Source organism: Periophthalmus magnuspinnatus, chromosome 24, assembly GCF_009829125.3.
Source record: "Periophthalmus magnuspinnatus isolate fPerMag1 chromosome 24, fPerMag1.2.pri, whole genome shotgun sequence".
Taxonomy (NCBI): domain Eukaryota; kingdom Metazoa; phylum Chordata; class Actinopteri; order Gobiiformes; family Gobiidae; genus Periophthalmus; species Periophthalmus magnuspinnatus.
The window spans coordinates 18,765,055-18,786,410 of NC_047149.1; the positions used below are offsets into that span (position 1 = coordinate 18,765,055).

Genomic DNA, 21,356 nt, shown 5'->3' on the forward strand with positions numbered 1-21,356 from the left:
TCCAGGGCTGAAATTATCCATTCTAGTGAAAGTATAAAGAGTGTAAAAGCACTGTGGAGCACTTCCTGTATTACCACATGACATCACAAGGTGGAACTGAGTGTTTTCTGTTTGAGAGAAGAACTCAGTCTAAATATGCAGTGTTTGTGTGTTAAACATGTGTGAATGAAACAAAACACAACTCCAGGTCCATTTTTGATGAGGAAACATTATAACAGAGGTCAGGAAATGGTGTAATATGGGCCCTTTAAAGCAAATATCACTTAATATACATATTAGTACATTTGAACTCCTCATTTGCAATAGATATATGTTGTATGTATGCAATAAATTATGTAATTAAAGATGCAAAATGTAACTTTTCTGGAGGAGAGCCTGTCACCTGTTTGGAGTTATTTCTTTGCTTGGGATGTTTCACAGTATGGCATTTGTTCAATTACAGGTGCTCTTGAAAACATGCGTACTTACTGTTACTCGGCTCACCTCTCCACAGATCTGACTTTTAACTGGGCCTGGTGGTGTAACTTGCTTGTTTCCATGGAGACAGATAAGTTGTCATATTGTGGAACATTCTAGGCAAAGCAATAACGTCAACCATTGAGATGAAGTTGGTGGTGGACCCTCCATCTGAAAAATATTGCACCTTTAAATGAAACAATAATGTGAAAAAACAGCTTTTTTTTTTCAAATTAAGTTTTATACTTATAGTTAATTATAACAAAAGTAAGTGTAAGATTTTTTCCTAAAACATTTAAGTAATGTGTAAACTGCAGTTCTTTAAACACATATGATACATTGATTGAAAGAGTCACATAGCCACACATCTTGAGTTTTGTCTTGACCAAAATGTATCCTTTAAAATACATATTGCTGAAATATGTAACAGAAACACATCTTCTATCCCATTGAATTACAGAAAAGAAATTGTTCAGGCAACCTTTCTCTATGGAGTTATAATATACATGCAGACTTCAGCCTTTGAAACCTTTAGATCCACTGTTTCACTCAGCTTCCCCAAACCCTGCACTGTTCACTCTATGGAAAAGTAGGTTGGCAGTCGCTCTGTCAGAAGAGAACAACACTCTATAGACTGTCTGAATATCTCACTAATATAAGATTTCATGATTATAAAAACTGTCCGCACCAGATCTGAAATGGGGAAAAAAAAGCTTTTGGTTACTTTGCTTCAGAAAAATGTGATAAATTTCAAGGACTTGCAAAACTGGATACATGGTGCCACAAATACTCATACTCTGGAGCCAAACATTTATACTCACACCTGCACCTGTTTTTAATGTTTTAAATTGACTTAGGTAAGTTATTATACAAATAAAGATATATAAATACTTAAATACATAAAAATATCCTCCAATACTGTTTACCCTCAAGATGTATGAATTATTGAAGCAGTTAACTCATCACTATTCTTGTCTTATACAGGTTGTCCATATAGTCTCTTTACAATTTTAAAATGTAGTTACAAAGGCAATTGATAAGATATATTAATTAGATTTGTGCTATTGTACTCAATGGTTATAAACGTTTTTAATCACATTGAATTTTCCTATTTCAGGCGTCCTGTTGAATAAACCCCTAAGAAATGGTTACTCCTCAAGTTTTATGGGGCTATGTTACAGATATCGTGCATCGAACAAAGATACGGGACATTACAGAACCAACGCAAAAAATAACAGATGTGATTGCAACCACTGATGAGGCTCTGCTATAGTGAACGTGGCAAGAAATCCAAAACCGTCTTGATGTGCTTCGTGCGACTAATGCTGCCCATATAAAGGAGTATTAAATGAGGTAAAAACTTGTGAAACCGCTGAGTACAATAGAACAAGTCTGACTAATATATCTTATCAATTGCTTTTGTAATAATTTGTTTAAATTGTAAAGAGATTTTATGAACACCCTGTATTTTCTTACATTGCGTAATCAAAGAGCCCTGGATAATTAGGAGGTTGGGACAAGGCGCAGCTGAAGTTTAAACCGGCAGTGCGACATGTGAGTGTACAGGCCCAGCTCTGAGAGGAGGCAGTGTGAAAGGCCCATTGTAGGACACACCTATCAGACTGAACCTGCGCTGACCCTGAGCGACTGGGTGTAAGATGACATCACTGCATGTACTGTTGTAGTGTTCCCGTGCTAATGTTGTGGCATAAGACAAACAGTTCAACAGTTTTATCATAGAATGACCCCGAGACTGTTCTTATCATTCGACCTCTACCTCAGGGATCTTGTGTACATTCTGCTTACATCACAGCAAACCAGTTTTCAAATATTTGGAAGACTCTCTGATGGCAAACATATAAACATGCTTTGCTCACGTGCTGAAGCCCACGGAGACACGGGGACAACACTACGGCTTTAGTCCTTTTATTCAGTTAATCGGTTGATGAAGACTTTGTTTTTTTTTTTATTAGGATTATAATGATTTATATGGACCGCAGCAGAAAGAGGAAGTAGGAGGTAGTAGGAAGTAGGAAGAAGGAGTAAGTTGGCTGGAGTTTTAGGAGTAACTGGACAGTTTAATCTACTTTTTTTTTTATTTCTCTGTGTGCAAGATCCTAAGAAAGCTTTTGCCAGAACTATGGGAGTTTTAGTCTACAACAAATCTAAGTACAAATCTAAGTACTTTAGATTTAGAGTCTAATTCTAACATAGTAGTACCATAGCAACTCATACTACTATTGCTACTGCTGTGTACACTACGCACAAGTAAGGTACTGTTCTCACGCCTATTGGGCCACTGCTCAGACTGTCCACAGGGTATTAATCCAACACACCTGGGGTTAGTTACAAAAGATGTGGAAACAGAGACTGGGAGGCAAATTCTAACTAGAACACTGTAGACAAAACAAGAGAAGTAGGTAGAGGAGCGAGAAATTGAACTCAAGTAGCAGCACAATTGTGTCAAAGTAACAATACACAGGTAGAAGTACAAAATAGTAAGCAAGTAAGACTAAAAAAAGTATTTGGGGGCATTAGTTTATGTAATTTGAAGGACAGTCAGTACTGCATGGACTTGTCATGTGTTAATTATACAGTTAGAATTTTGTGAGTAACTTAGGAGTAGTTTTATTGCAATAAGTTGACAATCTACTATAAAAAAGACTACAAGACAAAAAAGCCACTATTATAATCATTGCAGTTACTCCCACAAATACCACAGCCTATACGCTTTGCCTGTCTGTTCTGTGTCAGCTATGAAGGATAATGACACTGGTTGGATTCCTACCTGACTGAAATAGCTAAGTATGAGACACAAAACAAGATAATTACATAGGTAGAAAAGCCAAAAACTTTACTTCAAAATAATAGCATTCAGGTAGAAGTATAAAATAGTGGTCCAAGAAATGAACCAAGGGAGACTAAAAAAGTACAAAACTTTAAATAATGCACAAAATGTAATATTTGCAAAGGATTGACCAGAAAAAAACTAAATCATTTATGACAAAGTGGTGCCAGAAATGACCATTTAAAAAAATCTCTGCAAGATAAGAATGGATTTCAATGCTAACAACCTAATTCAGTTCTATGCATATTTATATTCCAATGAAAATATGATGTATATGTGTTGCTTTTTCAACTTCAGAATTGTTTTATGTGATTTTATTTGCACCTAATAAGTTTTGAATATGACTATTTTCTTTGTCCTTCTTTAGTGCGTTAATAGTATGTCTGTGTAATCCCTGAGTCGTCCAGGTATGATCTATTGTGAAAGGATAATTCGAATCTATCAACTGGACAAAAGGTTTTTTGAGTCTTCACTTAAGACTTTTTGTTCAGTTGACAGAATAGAATTTCATTTTACTATGCGCTAATAGTAGTGTACAGCTCTGTACTAATTATGTCCCATAGGAGCAGTGATAAGAGGCACTCCTGGTATAAGGTTATCCACAGAGAGGCAGTGCATTCTGAGCAAGTCACTGTGCCATGGAAAGATACTACAAATGCTCAGATAGGACAAAATAGGTGAAAGTATCCATTTCCCTAAATATTCCCAGGCAGCTAATCTGGGAAATCATCAAAAACTGCACCATTTATCACTGGATTTTCATATCTAGATCTTTGTACAAGGTCTACTGCATAACACCGCTTCCTTGTCTCCATAGAGCTTTATTTTTTATTTTTTGCTTCACTAAGAATGTTACGCAATATGGTGTTAAACTCTATGTCCATGGAGACTGTCATCTGGCCAAGTTACAGGTCAGATCTACGGACAGATCACAGTAGGCGTGGATGTTTCATAAAGTCTTTCCGAACCAAGAAAAAAAAACAAAAAAACAACAACACTTAAACACTTTACTAAATGGGTAAGAAATCCCACATTGCAGAACTTTCTAGACAAAGTAATAACACCTCAAAGGAGACAAGCAGGCAGCATAACCTGCAATCTTTAATCTCCACTGGAAAAGTTTCGCAGTGCACATTAATCCACTTTGCTTTTTGATTATGCGCACAACATTAGGTAATATTATCAGATAACAATAAAGATAAATATAATGTTATAAGTTCAGTGTGCCTGGTTATGAAGTCTGGTGGCTTGTTTTCTTTGTTGAATTAGTACTTTGAAATCACAAAGTCACAGGACCTGCAAACAACACCACACCACCACAAGCTTTTGCCACGTTCTTTTATTACATAACACTTCAATAATAATTTTCGAGAGGCAGAAGAGTGCTCGTTTAATTTAACATAAACACCAAATATATTCAAATCAATGTTCATACAGTCCTTGTTCAGTCTTTGTTCAGTTTGTTGTGCATAAACTTCATTGAGGTAACGGCAACAAGCAGGCAGGAAATTGCAAGAACCGGGAAAGACACACATGCCCACCAAATTTGACTTTCTCCAAAAATGTCAACTATGTTCTCTCTATTTCTGGCATATTCCTGGAAGAACGCCTCCAGCTGGGAAAGGGTGGTAAGTGACAGCAATACATGAAAAATCTGGTGTCCGTGACCAAAGATATCAAATTTTCCAGGAAAGAAGCATTCAGGAATCGGACAGGAGAAGAAGAGAGCAGAGCAGAGGAAAAACAATATTTGAAGGGCGTGCATGTTTAGGGATGGTTCTTCTTCCCATGATACAGTCAGCAGGCGATGTACCACTGGGCTAATTCCCAAAAAGTACGCAAGGCTAGACGGGATTATCTGGCAAATTTTACGTTGAAGCGGATATGGTTTGCGATATCTGGACTTTGCCAGGCAGCACCCAAGACTGGACATCAACCCCAAAAACGCAGTCCCGTGGAGAAAGTATTGTCCAAAGATGCTAGCTCTCCATCCAGGTGCAGAAGTATAGAAGTAGTGTCCTAGAGCGCAGCCATATTGGTAAACTGCAACTCCAACATAGTCCATAAAGAATACATAGTAATGTGCATGTTCGGAGTGCGATTGAAACAGGTGTGCCACCGAGCTACAGAAGTAACAAATCAGGGCGGAGACTATGAACAGGCAAAGAGGTAGCACTGAAATGTCCAAGTGGTAACCTAGGTTCCCAAAATGGCTCCACCAGCGAAGTAGCAAAAGGGGTGCAGCTAGCAGGTGACTCCACACATTGAGGCTTTCGTTGTGCTTTTGGAAGAGGCTGAGGAGGTAGCAGTACCAGTTTTGGTGGATGGGGCGGTACCCGGTGAGGATGTAAGGTTCACGAAAAAGGGAGGGGACCTGGGATGCGCTCACCGTGGGCTTAGGAGAGGGTAAGGAGGAGGGAAGGCGTTGAACAAGGTTTGGGATGCGGCCGAATTGTTTGACACTGACGGTTATCGTGGTCAGGCGCTGTAGCACGAAGCCCGACATGATGCAGAAGAGCCACAGGAGCACGGCAACCTACGAAGGAGACAAGAGACACAGTTGTTATAGTGTTGTCACGATACTGATACTTGATTTTTGATTCAAATTTGATTTCAAGACGAAGGAAAAAAGCTTGATACTCACTATTTTTTGACAATAGAATACATTTTTCAACACAAAATCATAGTAGGATCTTTAATATTACTGAGGTCTTATGATAGTTATAAAGGTCCAGTGTTGTCCTATTTATGTCATTTTTATTCGCCCTTGTTCAAATGAGTATCTGGTTTGGATATCTGCACATCAATACTTTGCCATAAATGCTTTCTAGTATCAGCGGAAACTTATTAATAGTATAATAATAGTAGTGGTAGTTGCGGCTTTTTCTTCTCAATATAATTACATTGAGTAACATTTGATTCATAACTGTTTTATTGTCTTCCACTGACCAGCCCATCCTTGGAGCAGTGTTCGCCTTAAGCACACACCCAGTTAATGTTAAACTCTGTCTGACAACCTTTCATTCTCCAACTGTTACTACATTTAATATGACGTTTTACTCAGGTAGTGCAAAATTATCCACAATATTGCCACACACCTCTGGATCAGCTGGTTTCTGTTGTAATTTCTGCAGAAAGAGAGTAGTTATTCTTCAGTTTGAGTATCATTTGGCTAATCTACTACAAAAAAGACTACAAGATAAAAAAAAGCCACTATTATAATTATTACTGTTACTCCTACAAGTACCACAGCCTATACACTTTGCATGTCTATTCTGCGTCACCTATTAATTATAATAACATGGTTTGGATTGCGACCTAAATGGAAATGTACAAGACAAGTTAACTACATAATCTTACACGTATATACATGAACCATGCATTCCTCTCCAGACAAGCCATCCACGCTAGACGCACATGTCGAGAGAATGTGGTCAGACTTGTACAAAACAAAACACGCGTCTCTCTCCATGGATGCTACCTTCGGGCGTGTTGACAACCAGATATGTAGAGAGTTGCACCCAAAAACTGTACGCATTATGTAACTTTTCTGGTTTCCCGCACCTGCTTGTCTCATGCAGATGGTATTTCTGTGCCTGGAATGTTCCATGTTATGGAATTAAGCTTGTCTATTTTGTAATTGTTCAATTATAGATTTTATTCCTCACAATAACATTGAAAAAGATGTATTATTTTTGTGAGTGGAGTCACCTCTCCACATATCTTACCTGGAATTTGGCAAGGTTGGATTACCTGTTTGCCTTCATAGTGATAGACAAGTTTAATGCCATACTGTGGAATATTCCAGAAAAGGTAAATGGTGCACCTTAATAGGCCACGCTGTAAGTATATTTCTTTATCTAAATGAGATTACTCAAGAGGAAATGATCAATGTAATGATTCCAGTACTGGATATTGTTTGGAGTGTGTAAATGTGCAAAATCTACAATTCTCGCAATTCAGACTTACTTCAAAATAATATTATTCAAGTGGAAGTAAAATGTACAAGTGTGATGAAAATATAACAAGTTGTTCCACTATGTGTGTGTGTAACTGAGGAATTAGTGTCTGTGTTGACAACCATAGGAAGCACATGGAGTTATGGGCCACCCTCCAAGGGATCACTGCCCAAGAGGGTGCGTCTGTTAAGCCCGAGACACTGCCTCACATCCTCCAGTTTTGGATGTTGTTTTAGAGCACAGTTTGAAACCCAAATGCCAAACCCTTATTGCACAATGGTTACAGCTAGAATCAAAGTTTGAACAGTAAACATAGACTCAGCTCAAGTTGAAATATTAAGCATGAATACAAGTTTAAAAATAACTTCAATCAAAACATCTATAGTTAGATACAAAGGATGTGTGCTTTAGGAAAAAACACGGGAAACTAACACTCAGCTCTATGATGTGATTTATGTCATACTATAATTGCTATAACAAACCTACTCATTTAAGTCCATTTCATTAATTCAAATAGCTTAAATGACTAGTCCCAACATGAGACTAGACTGCAATCTAGCCTTCACAACATATTTTAAAAGAACTTGTTTTTCTGAGTAAAATTATGCCTATATTACTTTACATGCCATAGCATTTACATTTTATGAGTAGACAGGCTATATATCAATTTAACTTGAGCCTAAACAAAACATGTGATAAAAATGCATGCTATAAACAACGTAACAGGCAGCAAAAAAGCTAGATTTGTGTTGTTCAAAATAATTAGGCTGTCAGATACAAAATGCACTGTTCCTTTAAGAATATAACTGAACTTGGTAGCACTGTGTTTTTATTAGTAGCCTACATGCAGGATTTACATGAAGCGTTGCTCTAATTAGGCTAAAACTAACACAAATGAGTCCTTAGTTTAGTAATTCATCCAGTTCCAAGTGTTACCGCTTCAATCCTGATTTCTCACCTGTTTACGTAGGCTGTGGCCCCTGAGGAACAGATCTTCTCAGAGAGAGGAAGTCCAGTGGTGCTCGGAGGATTGCGGTGAAATCCCACACGTTTCACTTGGGCCGCTTTATATTTGGAAGAAGAAAAAAGGGAGAGGAGAGCGGTCACATCCTTGCACCGGGGCTACCTGCAGAACTGGAAGTAAGTGGGCGTGTTCAGGTGCTTGGACACCCCCCCAAAACGCTGTCATTATAATCTCATGTAGAGGTTTCTGTGTATTTAAAAGGTAGTTTCTTGGCATGTCTATGTAAGCTTCTTGAAATAAAAATAAGTAGCCTACAGCATACAGAAAAATAATATATTAACCACACTTTCAATAATATATTAACCAAACTTTTAAACGAAAGCCTAGAAATCCACTCATAGGTTCATTGACTTTGTCTCCATCTGCTGTCCTGTTTAGGTAATGCAATAGTAGGGACATTTTTCCCCCCCCCTAATTGTTAGCCTGTCACTTTTACAATACATACAATACATGCTAGACTATCACTTTTAACAATTATGATGCAAAATCAAGTGGGAAAAACATTTTATACAAAAATGAACTGCATTGTGTGTATCCTAGAAAAGCTTACACATGTTATTTATATGGAGTTGGGGAAATTGAGGCCATTCACACGCACAATCAAGTTTAACCGGGAAATTTAGCATTTTCAAGAGACCCAAGGTAAAAATCTGCTGTAAAAGTGCACGTCTCTTCCATTGTGACGCAGGCCCTGTATTCTTACTGAAGACTTATCCTCATAGTCCGTTTAATTGCATACACGATCAATACACTGACAGACAGCCAAGTGCATGTAAAATAGTTGCAAAATTAGTTGTAAATAAGGTCTCATATGTTCTGTTTTTGACCTAATTTCGTTTTTGATAGACGGAGAATGAGAGAAGGAAGATAAAGAAAAGAAGAGGAGCTTCTTCCTCCTGTGGCATTTTCGCGGCATTTTCTCCAGGAGGCGGGTTCAACCGGCCCTTCTCGCCCTCCTATTGGCCAAAAACACAATTACGCACATGCTTAGCGAAACAACACGTGCCCTGCTCAACCAATCCTGAGTTACGTTTTAGCGCGAGCGGGCACGTCGTGGCGCGAAATCTCTTCAGTTTTCTGTAGAGGCTGAAGTAGGGCAGACAGCGGCTCAGATATTTGTCATTTTATGATCTTTTGGGATAAAAATTCCAATTACAAAAACAATGGCCACTGACGTACTGGACGACAGGGAGATGAGGGAGGCCCAGCGGGACTATTTGGACTTTCTGGATGATGAAGTAAGACTTTAAAATTACTTCAAAATCTCGGAATAAAGGAAGCCACGCGGTTCACAATATATATGAGTTATGTGTGGCTTACCTGACACTTGTTTTCGGTTGTTGCATTGTAATTTTGATCCAGAATCTGTAAAATATTAACCGTACTGAGTTAGAGGATTATAAGGATGTTTTACTAATGTATTACACTTAGGCTTATGCATATTGTTGCTCTTTCTAATCTGCAGCAAGACCAGGGCATCTACCAAAGCAAAGTACGGGACATGATCAGTGAGAACAAATCTCGACTGATTGTCAACGTGAACGACTTGAGGAGACGAAACGAGGCCAGAGCAGCGAAGTAAGTGCATTTTACTGAAGAAATAACATGTCTGACTGTGTGGACCAATGAGAAGCCATGTTGAGTCCCCGTGAGTTTGTCAGACTTGTTTGATTGCAAATCCCATACTATTCATCGTTCTGTTGAGCTTTAGCCTCTAATGTCCATATTCTTGAAAAAATATTAATTCAGATATCATTAATTGGACAACGTGAATGGAAACTTGTTGTTTTGCTATAACCTGTTGCAGTATATAGCCATTATATCTGCCCAGTGCACAGTAGTTGTACAGTAGAAGAATGTGGTATTGGTTTGTTTAAAGCTTATAGAAAAAAGATTATTTAAGAACTAGGGTAAATGTAAATTAAATTACAATTTTTAAGAAACCCAAAATGGTGACTAAAATGGGGGAAAAAAGCCAATTTTGATATCAACACTGAACAAACATATATAAATATATTCCCATGTACAATCTACTTAATTTAATTAACAACTCTAAGAAGTATAAACTAAAATGTACTTGTACCTCTTTGCTTGTTTTTAGGCTGATGAACAATGCATTTGAGGAGTTGTTGGCGTTCCAGCGCTCTCTGAAGGACCTGGTGGCTTCGGTTGATGCTACTTATGCCAAACAGCACGAGGAGTTCTTCGTGGGGCTGGAGGGCAGCTTTGGTGCCAAACACGTGAGCCCCCGCACTCTCACGTCCCGCCTGCTGGGGAGCATGGTGTGTGTGGAGGGCATCATTACCAAATGTGAGTGCTGCAGGTATCCAGGGGTTTCAGAATAAGGAAAAATGTATACCGTTGCCATGGTGATTAAAGGTTTCAAACCAAAATCTATATTTTTGAATGGGGGAAAAAAGTCCTCAAAATGTTTCATATAAAAGAAATATTACTGCCCCCCAGCAGACAGTGCAGGGCAATATTCTCATTGAAATTACATTTAATTTATCTAATAAGACTGGACTTTTCAGTGATGTTGTGATTAGATGATATTATATGGTTTCTTATAATTGAGGGAACATTGCTAAAGTGTTATGGTGCAACATAAAACTATGAACAATAATAATAGTAAATATAAGCTATTCTAAAATTTTAAAAAATGAGGGCATGCATTAAATATAAGGTAGATAAAAATGAAAATGACTAAGTATATATAAAATGTACAGTTTAAAACTAAATCTTACACCATTGAATGGGGAAAGTGTCTTAAAAATGTTGCATATATACACAACTCATTCTGCTCTTGCTTTAGTGGTATTCTTTATTGACTTGAGGTTTCATTTTAGGTTCTCTGGTGCGTCCCAAAGTGGTGCGCAGTGTCCATTACTGTCCTGCCACCAAGAAGACTCTGGAGCGCAAATACACAGACCTCACTTCACTGGATGCCTTCCCATCCAGCGCCGTCTACCCCACGAAGGTAAGAAACATACAATAGAATTGTACCACTACTGTGTTTGCCCCCTGTTAGTCAAGATTTGGGCTAATTTTAGTTGTCAAAATAATGGAAAGTAAATGTCATCAGTGGAGCCCAACTGGAATCTTAATTTAAGAAAAGTTGTTTAATGGCACAATGGAGGCTGGTCAGTTATGGCTCATCTAATGACCATTAAGTAACAATATATCGTAGGCTAGGATATAGCTAAATTATTTAATTTAAACTATAAAATTACTTTTAACCAAGTTTGTTAATTCTCCATAGGATGAGGAGAACAATCCTCTGGAGACAGAGTTTGGCCTCTCCATCTACAAAGACCACCAGACCATCACGGTTCAGGAGATGCCAGAGAAGGCACCTGCCGGACAGCTGCCCCGCTCCGTGGACATTATCCTGGACAATGACCTGGTGGACCTGGTCAAACCTGGGGACCGTGTGCAGGTGGTGGGCACCTACCGCTGTCTTCCTGGCAAGAAGGGGGGCTTCACCACAGGGACATTTAGGTGAGGTTATGGGGTGTAGTTTTAACTTGTTCAGTCTTATTTAGTAATTATAATAGTAATTGAATGTAACTTTATTTTATCAACAAGGTAGTGAAAAATATGATTTTGGCGTTATGACCATTTGTGGAAAAAAGAGAAATGGGTAGAATGGTTTTAAACAATTAACCAATTTATTCAATTTATTAATTGTTGTCAAAAATGGTACAAGGGTAACAAAACATGTGTAAATCCACTCTTTCCTCAGGACCATCATGATCGCGTGTCACGTCAAACAGATGAGTAAAGAGGTCTCTCCGACCTTCTCTGCCGACGATGTGGCCAAGATCAGGAAGTTCAGTCAGGCACGCTCCATTGTAAGTAAAAATATAAATGTTTCATTTATTTTATTCAGCCATAAAACAAATGAAACCTTTCCAATAACAGCAAAAAGACTGTTAAAAATGGGCATGTAATAATAAGACAAACAGGAAAAAAACAATCAATGAAATGGTCAGCCCTGACTCTGGCTGAATAGTGTCCATATGTTATGACAGTTAACCTTAATGTATAGATATCCTTCTGTGCACACATACCAACAATATCTTCATTAATGTTCCTCTATATCAATGTTTGTTTGGTTTTTTTGTTGTTTTTTTAATTCAACTGAACAATAGAACTACAGGCTTTTGTCGTTTATACAGACCTTTCTACAACCCAACACCAGGTCCAGGAAAACTGCAGAGTTTTTTTCTTCTGTTGTCATCAGTAATTAATGTAAAGCAATAACAGATGTTTTCTGGTATCAATATTTTTAGCAACATTCCAAGTTGTGCAAAGTTTTAGATCAACAAGGTCTTTAAATTTGAGGATTTTTGACATAATGGAGAATTCATTTGTGTGATTTCTATGACCGTGATTGAAAAATAACTTTGATTTGAACCAGATACAAGACGTTTGAATGACTAATGCAGGCATTACCACATACTTCAATGCAATGAGAAATATGGAACAAGTAATGTGTATAACAAATGTAAGGAGGTCCATTCTAAAATGCTCTTCCAAATCTTTTTTTTTTTTTTTTTTTAAACACCATGTAACCAGAATAGTTCTATCTTGTAATCCTACTCTGCTAAATACAATTATTTCACCTGATCTAATGTAACTGCACACCTCTAGAAGCCAATCTCTTTTGTTGCTGTGCTAGAACCCGTTTGACCAGCTGGCACACTCCCTGGCCCCCAGTATCCACGGACACGAGTATATAAAGAAGGCCATCCTGTGCATGCTGCTGGGAGGAGTGGAAAAGGTCCTGGAGAATGGGTCCCGCCTCAGAGGAGACATCAACGTCCTGCTCATTGGTACAAAAACTGACTTAAGACTGAACCAACTGCTGCTTTAGGAAAGTCAGGATTGTATTAATACTGATGATGAATAATCAAATACAGGTTCTTTCAGTCCTTGTTATAAGTTATAACGGTAATTCAGATTAATTAGCAAATATTTAAAGGGAAAAAAATGTAAATGTTTTTAATGTAATGCATATTATAGCATTGCTAACTTATTTTTAATAGTTGTCAGATCATCTTGAGTGGGTTGGGTTGAGTGAAGCACATTTTGGCTGCTGGTGCTCACTATGTCAGAAGACCTATTGTGCTTGTCTGCTCTATAGCTATAATCTGTGACACCCGTGGATCATGATGTTCTAATTTGCACATTTAAATTGTAATCGTCTAAAACAATTTGATAAAAGAAAGACGTCCACTGATTTTCACGTTAGAAAACTGTGGGGCCTAACGGGATCTGACGTCGCCATAAACTCTGTCATGGATAGCTATGGATCACATTAATGTGCAGTTTTTCTTGTTGCTCTAAAAAGACTACGCAATGCTGCCGATTCCTGTGGGTATTACAGGTTTAAGAAAATAAAATTGAAGAACTTGGGAAATGGAAAGCAATGGGTGGATGCCAGTGGTTGTGAAAACGTGGGTTGATCAGCAATATGACGTCTTGAAAATAAGATCAAAAATTGCTCAAACATGCATAAATCACTCCAAATACAACTTTGGGTGATTCAGTGGCGAGGGGAAATACCTATAACATGGTTAAAAGCTCAGAAAATCGATTTGTACAAAATGCCCTTTCAGTACATGTTTATTGTTGTATGGTGACCTTGAATGTCAAGAAAGGTGCCTAAAAGATGTAATGTATGAGTTGAAGATTCAAATCAGTTTTTTAGTCTTTAGATGATAAATGGATATCCATCTGTTTATCATCTAAATTGAAATGATATTTTTTCTTTCCAGGGGATCCATCAGTGGCCAAGTCCCAGCTGCTCCGGTATGTGCTGCACACAGCCCCCAGAGCCATCCCCACGACTGGCCGAGGCTCGTCTGGAGTGGGTCTGACCGCTGCAGTCACGACCGACCAGGAGACGGGTAATAGTATTTATGATTGTCCACATTGCGAAACAGGTGTCGGGCATAACAATTAGCTGTTCTAACTTTAGCAATAAAAACATGCTTTTATATTAGTCTATTTGGAATAATCTCCAAAGAGATAAGTTTTATTCCAAAGTGTGGTTTTAAGTTGAAATTTCCATGGAATCGAACAGGTGACATGCCACCCAACAAATCTGCCCTCCCCTTTTTTCATAGGCGAGCGGCGTCTGGAGGCAGGAGCCATGGTTCTGGCTGACCGTGGAGTTGTGTGCATCGATGAGTTTGACAAAATGTCCGATATGGACCGCACAGCCATCCATGAGGTGATGGAACAGGGCAGGGTCACCATCGCCAAAGCTGGGATCCACGCAAGACTCAATGCCCGCTGCTCTGTGCTGGCTGCTGCTAACCCAGTCTACGGCAGAGTAAGAAAGATTGCAAGATTTATACATATTTTAGATGTTCACTGTAGGGAGTAGTAACGCCTGAGGAAAAATGGCAAAATATTGGTAAATGTCGACAAAGTGTTTTAAAAAGTTATTTATTTAATTTGTACAATTACACAATGCTAAAGATTTTTCAAATAGATTCTATCTTGTATGTTGAATTCTGTGGTCCTTAAAGAACCTGTCCACACATCCTCTGATGTTGAACCACGATGGAGAATCAACGGTCTAGGATGGTCACTGGCAGTTCTCAGCCACTAAAGCCAAGAAATATAACTGTAGGATGGAGGATAACTGTAGCTATATTATTCAGTGCTCTCTATGTAAGACAAATGGTACCATCTTGGTATGTTATTTTTACTACAGAATTATCACAAAAATATCCATTCTCAATAGTGCAGCCCTAACACAGTATTATAGAGAATTTAAAATTGTGTTCATGTATGCAGTATGATCAATACAAGACTCCCATGGAGAACATCGGGCTGCAGGACTCACTACTGTCCCGTTTCGACCTGCTCTTCATCATGTTGGACCAGATGGACCCTGAGCAGGACCGTGAGATCTCAGACCACGTCCTGAGAATGCACCGCTACAGGGACCCCCGCGAGCAAGAGGGTGCAGGTATAAGACCTCGCAATTTATTCAAGGGGCTCTACCCCCCCCCCCCAAAAGTAAAGTTTGTTTTGCCTCAGTACTTATTATTTTATTACAGTATTGTCAAAGCAGTTCTATGGGTCATAATGAGGCCGCCTTGGGCTATCTGCATCTAATTACAGATGTTTTTCACTTCAGCAAACAAGGATGTAAAACTGATGCACTATTGGCATGCTAGTTGAGAAGTTGTGAAACATTTTTATGTTTGTAGTGTTAACCCTTTCCTCATTACATCTTCTTATTCACTGCAACAAACGGTTTAAACTAGTTCGTTCAATGTCGTAAGATCTTGGGCAAGATATTTCTACCGTCATGGCCTTTATTCGCCTACATTTTATGTATAACATCTTTGTTTTCTGTGTGCAGCCATGACTCTGGGCGGGACAGTGGACGTCCTGGCCACAGATGACCCTGATGCAGCGGCACAGGAGCAGGAGGAGCTTCAAGTTTATGAGAAACACAACAACCTGCTGCACGGAGCCAAGAAAAAGAAGTGAGTGCTTCATCCCAGTTTGTGGTTGTAAAATACTAATCTAAACTAATCAAGGAATAAAAATAATTGCCTAGATTAGGCTTTACTAAATAAAAGCTGGTTTTGTTCTCATCTTTTAATTTAGCAAGTAATACTGTGATCGGTATTGTAATATTAAACAATGTGTTTGACCTTGCTGTCATTATTGTTGCTCCACCTGTAGCTTTAGTTGATCTATAAAATATACATGTGTCATACAACAAACCCAGATCTAAACTTGCATGAACCAGACTAAACCAGATCTGTTTGTTTTCTCAGGGAGAAGATCGTGAGTAAGGAGTTCATGAGGAAGTACATCTGCATCGCTAAAGCCGTGACTCCAGTGCTGACGGAGGAAGCGGCCAATCACATTGCAGAGGAGTACTCTCGTCTCAGATCACAGGACCAGCTGGGCACTGACATCGCCAGGGTGAGGGGACTAGGCACAAAATGAAGTAACACTTGTAACACAATAGAAGTTGACACCATAAGTGCATTGTACCAAGTGATGATTAATGTGCAGTGTGTAAATAGACTAGCCAGTCTACAGATTGGGACCACAGGTAAGTGGTCGACAAGTGGGTGATTATATTTTTGTTTTGTAGACTAGTGAAAGGATTATTTCTATTGAATTTTTTATGTAAAATCTCAATAGATTTTTAGCCAAATAAAGCTTGAAATCTGATGAAGGCTTCTAGATAGAATATTTTCAAATGAAGTCTATTAATGGGAATAATCTGACAAGATTTATTTGTTGACATTGGAATTTAATAATGCTGTTAATAATGCTAATCCTGTCCCAATTATTCTGTTTAATCTTTGTAGCACTACTTCAGATTGTTAACAATTATAAACGGCTTCTACCACAGACCTCCCCAGTGACGGCTCGTACCCTGGAGACTCTGATCCGATTGTCCACGGCTCACGCCAAAGCCCGAATGAGCAAAGCCATCGAGCTAGAGGATGCCGAGGTGGCTGTGGAGCTTGTACAGTACGCTTACTTCAAAAAGGTATGTACAACTGATTAGAAAAGTAATGAAATATACAACATGATGTTAGCAGAGTTTTTATTTCCTTAAATTGGTCTATATGTCCACATACTTCACATGTTTCTATAACATCAACCTCCTCAACTAAGATATAGGGATGAACTAAGCAGATCTACGATATAGAGATGCTACAGCCTACAACAACATCTTTCATTGACCTGACAAATACCACATATTTATTGTAGAATGCTTCAAGTTAATATTTTTGGTGTCGTTCATGCACAATGGCAACTCGAGGTTCTTTCCCTTTAAAAAAAATTAAAGGAAAAAAATACATTTGAAAACCACATGTTATTAATTATGTGCAAAATTTAAGTTTTGTAAAAATACAGTCCCCCCTCAAAGGCTAAGTATCATGGTCTATATACTTCATGCAGCTCATTGGTGCGCCACTACAACATTGTATTCACCTTATTCCTGAAGTTGCCATGGGCGGTGCCGTTGTCATTTGGGTTGTATAATTTTGCATGGGGCTGATGGCAAATAAGTTCTATAGGGACTGCAAAGCAGTTTTAAAGCCTCCCAGAGAATCGGCGCAGCGTTGACTTGGTGGTGCACATTCAACATTTTACACAAATGAACATACTTTATATCATATTTTAGCAGCAAAAATTTTCCCAAATGTTCCATGGAAATGAATAAGATTCGTGCTTAACGGAAAGTACCACATTTACTACACAAGTAGACAGGGCAGAATAAGGTCCATAAAAAGAATAGACTGAAATGGGATTTTGTCTTGCTGCAGGTTCTGGAGAAAGAAAAGAAGCGTTCAAGAAAAGAGCATGACTCTGGTTCAGAGGAAGAAGAGGAGATGGGCACTCAGAGCTCACAGAGGACACAGAGGAAGAGGTAATAGTTGTTAATACTCATTTTATGATTTGAAGCTACAGATGCTAAAATGAATGGCATCTGGTGAAATTGGAGGAATGACAATTTTTGACACTTCCACTTCTGTCCTGCAGGGTGCGCCGTGGCTCTCAAGGCAGTGAGCCCTACAGCCCCTATGACTTCACTGAAGACCAGGATGTCCCTGAGAGTACTTATTACCCCTAATGGATATTTTATTAATTTAGCAATTATCATTTTTTTTGCTTTTGAAATTTGACTGCATGAAAGAAGTTGGATTTTGTGAGACAGAATATATTTGGTTTGCTAGTTTTGTCTTTCTGATAGTCTTTTTATGTCATGAACAGTTGCATAGGATTTCCTCTTTATTTTGCTTTTATTATTCAAAACATTATCATTATTCTGCTATTTTGTAGTTCAAGCACGGAGTCCTAAACCACCCAAAGCCAAAGAGCAGCAGGAGGAGCCCATGGATGCTACTGCAGAGGGAAAGGAACTATCAGCAGACAGGTATGCTACTTTGAATTCAAGTCTCCAGTTTAAAAAAAAAAAAAAACAGACTTCAGGTCATACCTGTAAGGTTAAAAAGATTTAATAAAAACCTGTAAAATAAGTTTCCTCCTTTCTACCATGAAATTTCACTGAAGAGACAGGGTCTCATTTTGAGATTTTACATTACGTCTGTACTGGAGCAAGACAATTTTTGCTCAAGTACATGGAGAAAATTTGGATACAATCACTAAATCATTGTTTGGGTCTTTCAACTTCTTTAGGCTGAAGGAGTTCAAGTCGTCGCTGTTTGCCGTGTTCCAGTCTGCTCACGCTCAGTCCATAAACATGAAGGAGCTGAAGACTGACGTAAACAAAGGGCGGGAGAAGCACTTTAGTGACGCTGAGATCCGTACCGCCCTCACACGTATGCAGGACGACAACCAGATCATGATGGCGGATGACATTGTCTTCCTCATCTAGAACTCTTGAATACAAAAATCAAGGTCAACTTGCAAATCTACCACTGCTTTTAGTCTCACCCACAGAGGATGGAGGTATTAAAGCTGTATTGTCACATCTTCATAGTGGAATGATATACAGTATGGTTTTAATCTTGTCTAACATGCGTTTGTTCAATTGCTGTTTTGCTGAAAATTGTCTTTAAAAGCATGCATTCTTGGAATGTGGTGGCCTCTTCACAAACCTGACCTGTAACTCGGCCTGGAGACGTCTTCTTCTTTTCTCTGGAGATCAATGCCATCCTGTGGAGCATTCTAGGCAAAGCAATAACTTCTCCATGGAGACTAGCAGGTGACAGGCCACCACCAGAAAATTTACATGGTGCACTCTTAGGGCAGGTTTCCATAAGAAGTAGGTAAGATGCTGGACTTTGGCCAACCCCCACATTTCCAAGTGATTTAACATTCGATTTGATTTGAGAACAGATGTTTGACAAAACTGGTATTGGATTAAATATAAAATATTCTAATTACAATTTCACAGCATTGTGCCACAATAATTAAAATTGTCCCTAAAAGGAAAATGTATTCTATTAATTTGCCCCAGTCTTTCAGTAATACTGAGACGACCTCTATACGGTAGGCTATAGCAGTGCATCACTTGAGTCGCCGTCTAGAAATTCAACATTCCTGCACAGGTGTCTGTCTGACATTTTGCCACTGACCTGCACAAAATTTCTTCCCCTCTCCTTTGTGGGTTGAACAAAAACATAGAAGCTGTTGTGTCTTTTGAAAAATCAGATTTGGCCTTTTTAATTTTTTTTCCCCTGAAGCTAAGTACCTTTCATATGCACCGAGAGCACACAAATGACTCCCAACTTAAAGTAATTCAAAAAAGGTGAGCAATTTCATAAAGTCTGTAATAATGATATGACAGTACTGGGTCTGGATTTGTACATAAACATGTTTTGAATTGTTTTGTGTTTAAAAAAAATAAATGCTTTGTTATTTGTACTTAAGCGTTTGGCCAATGTCTCAGGCAGATTTTTTACATGAAGTTAAGGCAGATGTTGAGAAGGATTTGTTATTCCAAGGAAATGCAAATCATCTGAGTTATAAAACGTGTCAGAAGTTTGCAATTAAGCATTTCTAAACATTTAACACTTATTTGAACTATAAACCTTATCTTCTCTCCTTCTCCCAGACTCTAAAGCAATGTGGCTATGGTGGAACACAGGCCACTAGAAGCATTCAAAAATCTGCCATTTCAGTTCAGTGGGAAGGAAAATGCACATTGAAGTGCATTTAAAATTACAATGGGAAAAAAAAAGAATTATTATAAAATTATACTTGGACTAAAAGCACATACCTCCAGCTATACCCTCAAGAAATTAGTAGAATTTGTTGGTTCTGAGTGTACCCCAATTGTTTTAAAATTGACTGTACTCAATATTGAATTACTTGGCCCCCTGGTGTAAATGTTAGCGAAGACCAAACATCAACCAGATGTGGAGAGGATGTTTACAACTAACGCTGCCATCTAGAGGTCAAAAGTGCAGCAGAGCATGTAATTGCGTGTGAAGATGGTGGTGTTTCATTCAATATCAAAGACAACTATTTTCATTTCGTAAATGTAAAAAGCACTGTATTTAATGACTCTTCTGAAGGCAGACACAAATGCTCATTATTTTAAACTAGGCCAATGCAATGAAATGTGCCGTGAGTGGCTTTCTTTTTCTAAACCACAACATTATGAAGTGGAAAAAGCAAGTGAAATGGAATGTAATGTGATTTCACTTGAGAAATTTGCTTTGGCCTCAGAATGTCATGAAATTCAAGATAGTTTTAGCAAATAAAAACACTTGGATACATATGAGCGATGTCAGAGCACTATAATTTATAAATGCATTTTAGGTTACATCAGTTATACACACTTGGTTATCGTTTTAGTTTTGTTATAGTTAAATATTTTCAGAAACGCTGACCCCACATGTTTTTTAATATACTTTACCACAGATGGTGCAGTTTTTCACAATAAAATACAAATTTGAGAGTGTAGAACTATTTTCCACTTTTAAAAAATGAATGGAAACTTGCAACCCTAGAAATTTTTATTGCATATAGAAAAATATATAGGCTATATATAATAATACAATGCACCTGTGCTAATTGCTAATCATGTTGATCATTAAAATGTGTTGTGGTTTACTTCGCTTTCCCTGCAGTCGCCTCCATTTCAGAATTATGAACTTCTAGCATAAACATAAACATGAGCATAAACCTTGAGCATTGTTCCACCTACAGCTTCCATCAGTGTAACAGTAAACTCTAACCCAGTGATGGGGCCGCGATCTCAGACTTTCAATACACCCACACCTGAGTCATTTCCTGAATTTGCTCATCTGTTTTTATTTGACTGTCTTTTCAGAGATGATAGTTTAGGCAAAAATGTCAAGCCTGCATTATAATTTTCTAATGGCTTCTGTTTGTCTGATTTATATGTAATAGGCATGCTTTAGGTTAAAACAAAGCATTATTTAGTTCAGCTGTATTTCTATTATGCCACTAATATACTGTGTTATTTACTGATAAATAGTATGAATGGGCTATATTTAAACTATATAAAAAATAAGTAAAATAATCCAAAAATAATAGGAAGGTAAAATGTGTATAGCATGTACATTTTAAAAGTAAA

General features: G+C 38.1%; 2 protein-coding genes across 2 annotated transcripts; one reads left to right on the forward strand and one right to left on the reverse strand.

Moving 5' to 3' along the window:
* Positions 1-4,632: 4,632 nt before the first annotated feature.
* Positions 4,633-8,383, reverse strand: paqr8 (progestin and adipoQ receptor family member VIII). Its single transcript, XM_033990990.2, has 2 exons — positions 8,222-8,383; positions 4,633-5,840 (listed from the first exon to the last, which is right to left on the reverse strand). The coding sequence occupies exon 2, from the start codon at positions 5,808-5,810 to the stop codon at positions 4,749-4,751; it is 1,062 nt and encodes a 353-aa protein (XP_033846881.1). The 5' UTR covers positions 5,811-5,840; positions 8,222-8,383; the 3' UTR covers positions 4,633-4,748.
* Positions 8,384-9,342: 959 nt separating this feature from the next.
* mcm3 (minichromosome maintenance complex component 3) lies at positions 9,343-19,678 on the forward strand. The gene is made up of 17 exons (XM_033991020.2): positions 9,343-9,525; positions 9,753-9,865; positions 10,389-10,597; positions 11,134-11,264; positions 11,547-11,785; positions 12,030-12,138; positions 12,969-13,122; positions 14,068-14,199; positions 14,419-14,627; positions 15,098-15,272; positions 15,672-15,798; positions 16,096-16,246; positions 16,686-16,826; positions 17,611-17,714; positions 17,828-17,901; positions 18,128-18,221; positions 18,485-19,678. The coding sequence occupies exons 1-17, from the start codon at positions 9,451-9,453 to the stop codon at positions 18,681-18,683; spliced, it is 2,436 nt and encodes an 811-aa protein (XP_033846911.1). The 5' UTR covers positions 9,343-9,450; the 3' UTR covers positions 18,684-19,678.
* The last annotated feature ends 1,678 nt before the right edge of the window (positions 19,679-21,356 follow it).

Bases quoted from the DNA above. Each gene is read 5' to 3' on its own strand.
- paqr8 (XM_033990990.2), bottom strand. From the start codon at position 5,810: ATGTCGGGCTTCGTGCTACAGCGCCTGACCACGATAACCGTCAGTGTC.
- mcm3 (XM_033991020.2), top strand. From the start codon at position 9,451: ATGGCCACTGACGTACTGGACGACAGGGAGATGAGGGAGGCCCAGCGG. The intron at 14,628-15,097 runs GTAAGAAAGATT...TCATGTATGCAG, and splicing joins CTAACCCAGTCTACGGCAGA to TATGATCAATACAAGACTCC. The intron at 17,902-18,127 runs GTACTTATTACC...GCTATTTTGTAG, and splicing joins AGACCAGGATGTCCCTGAGA to TTCAAGCACGGAGTCCTAAA.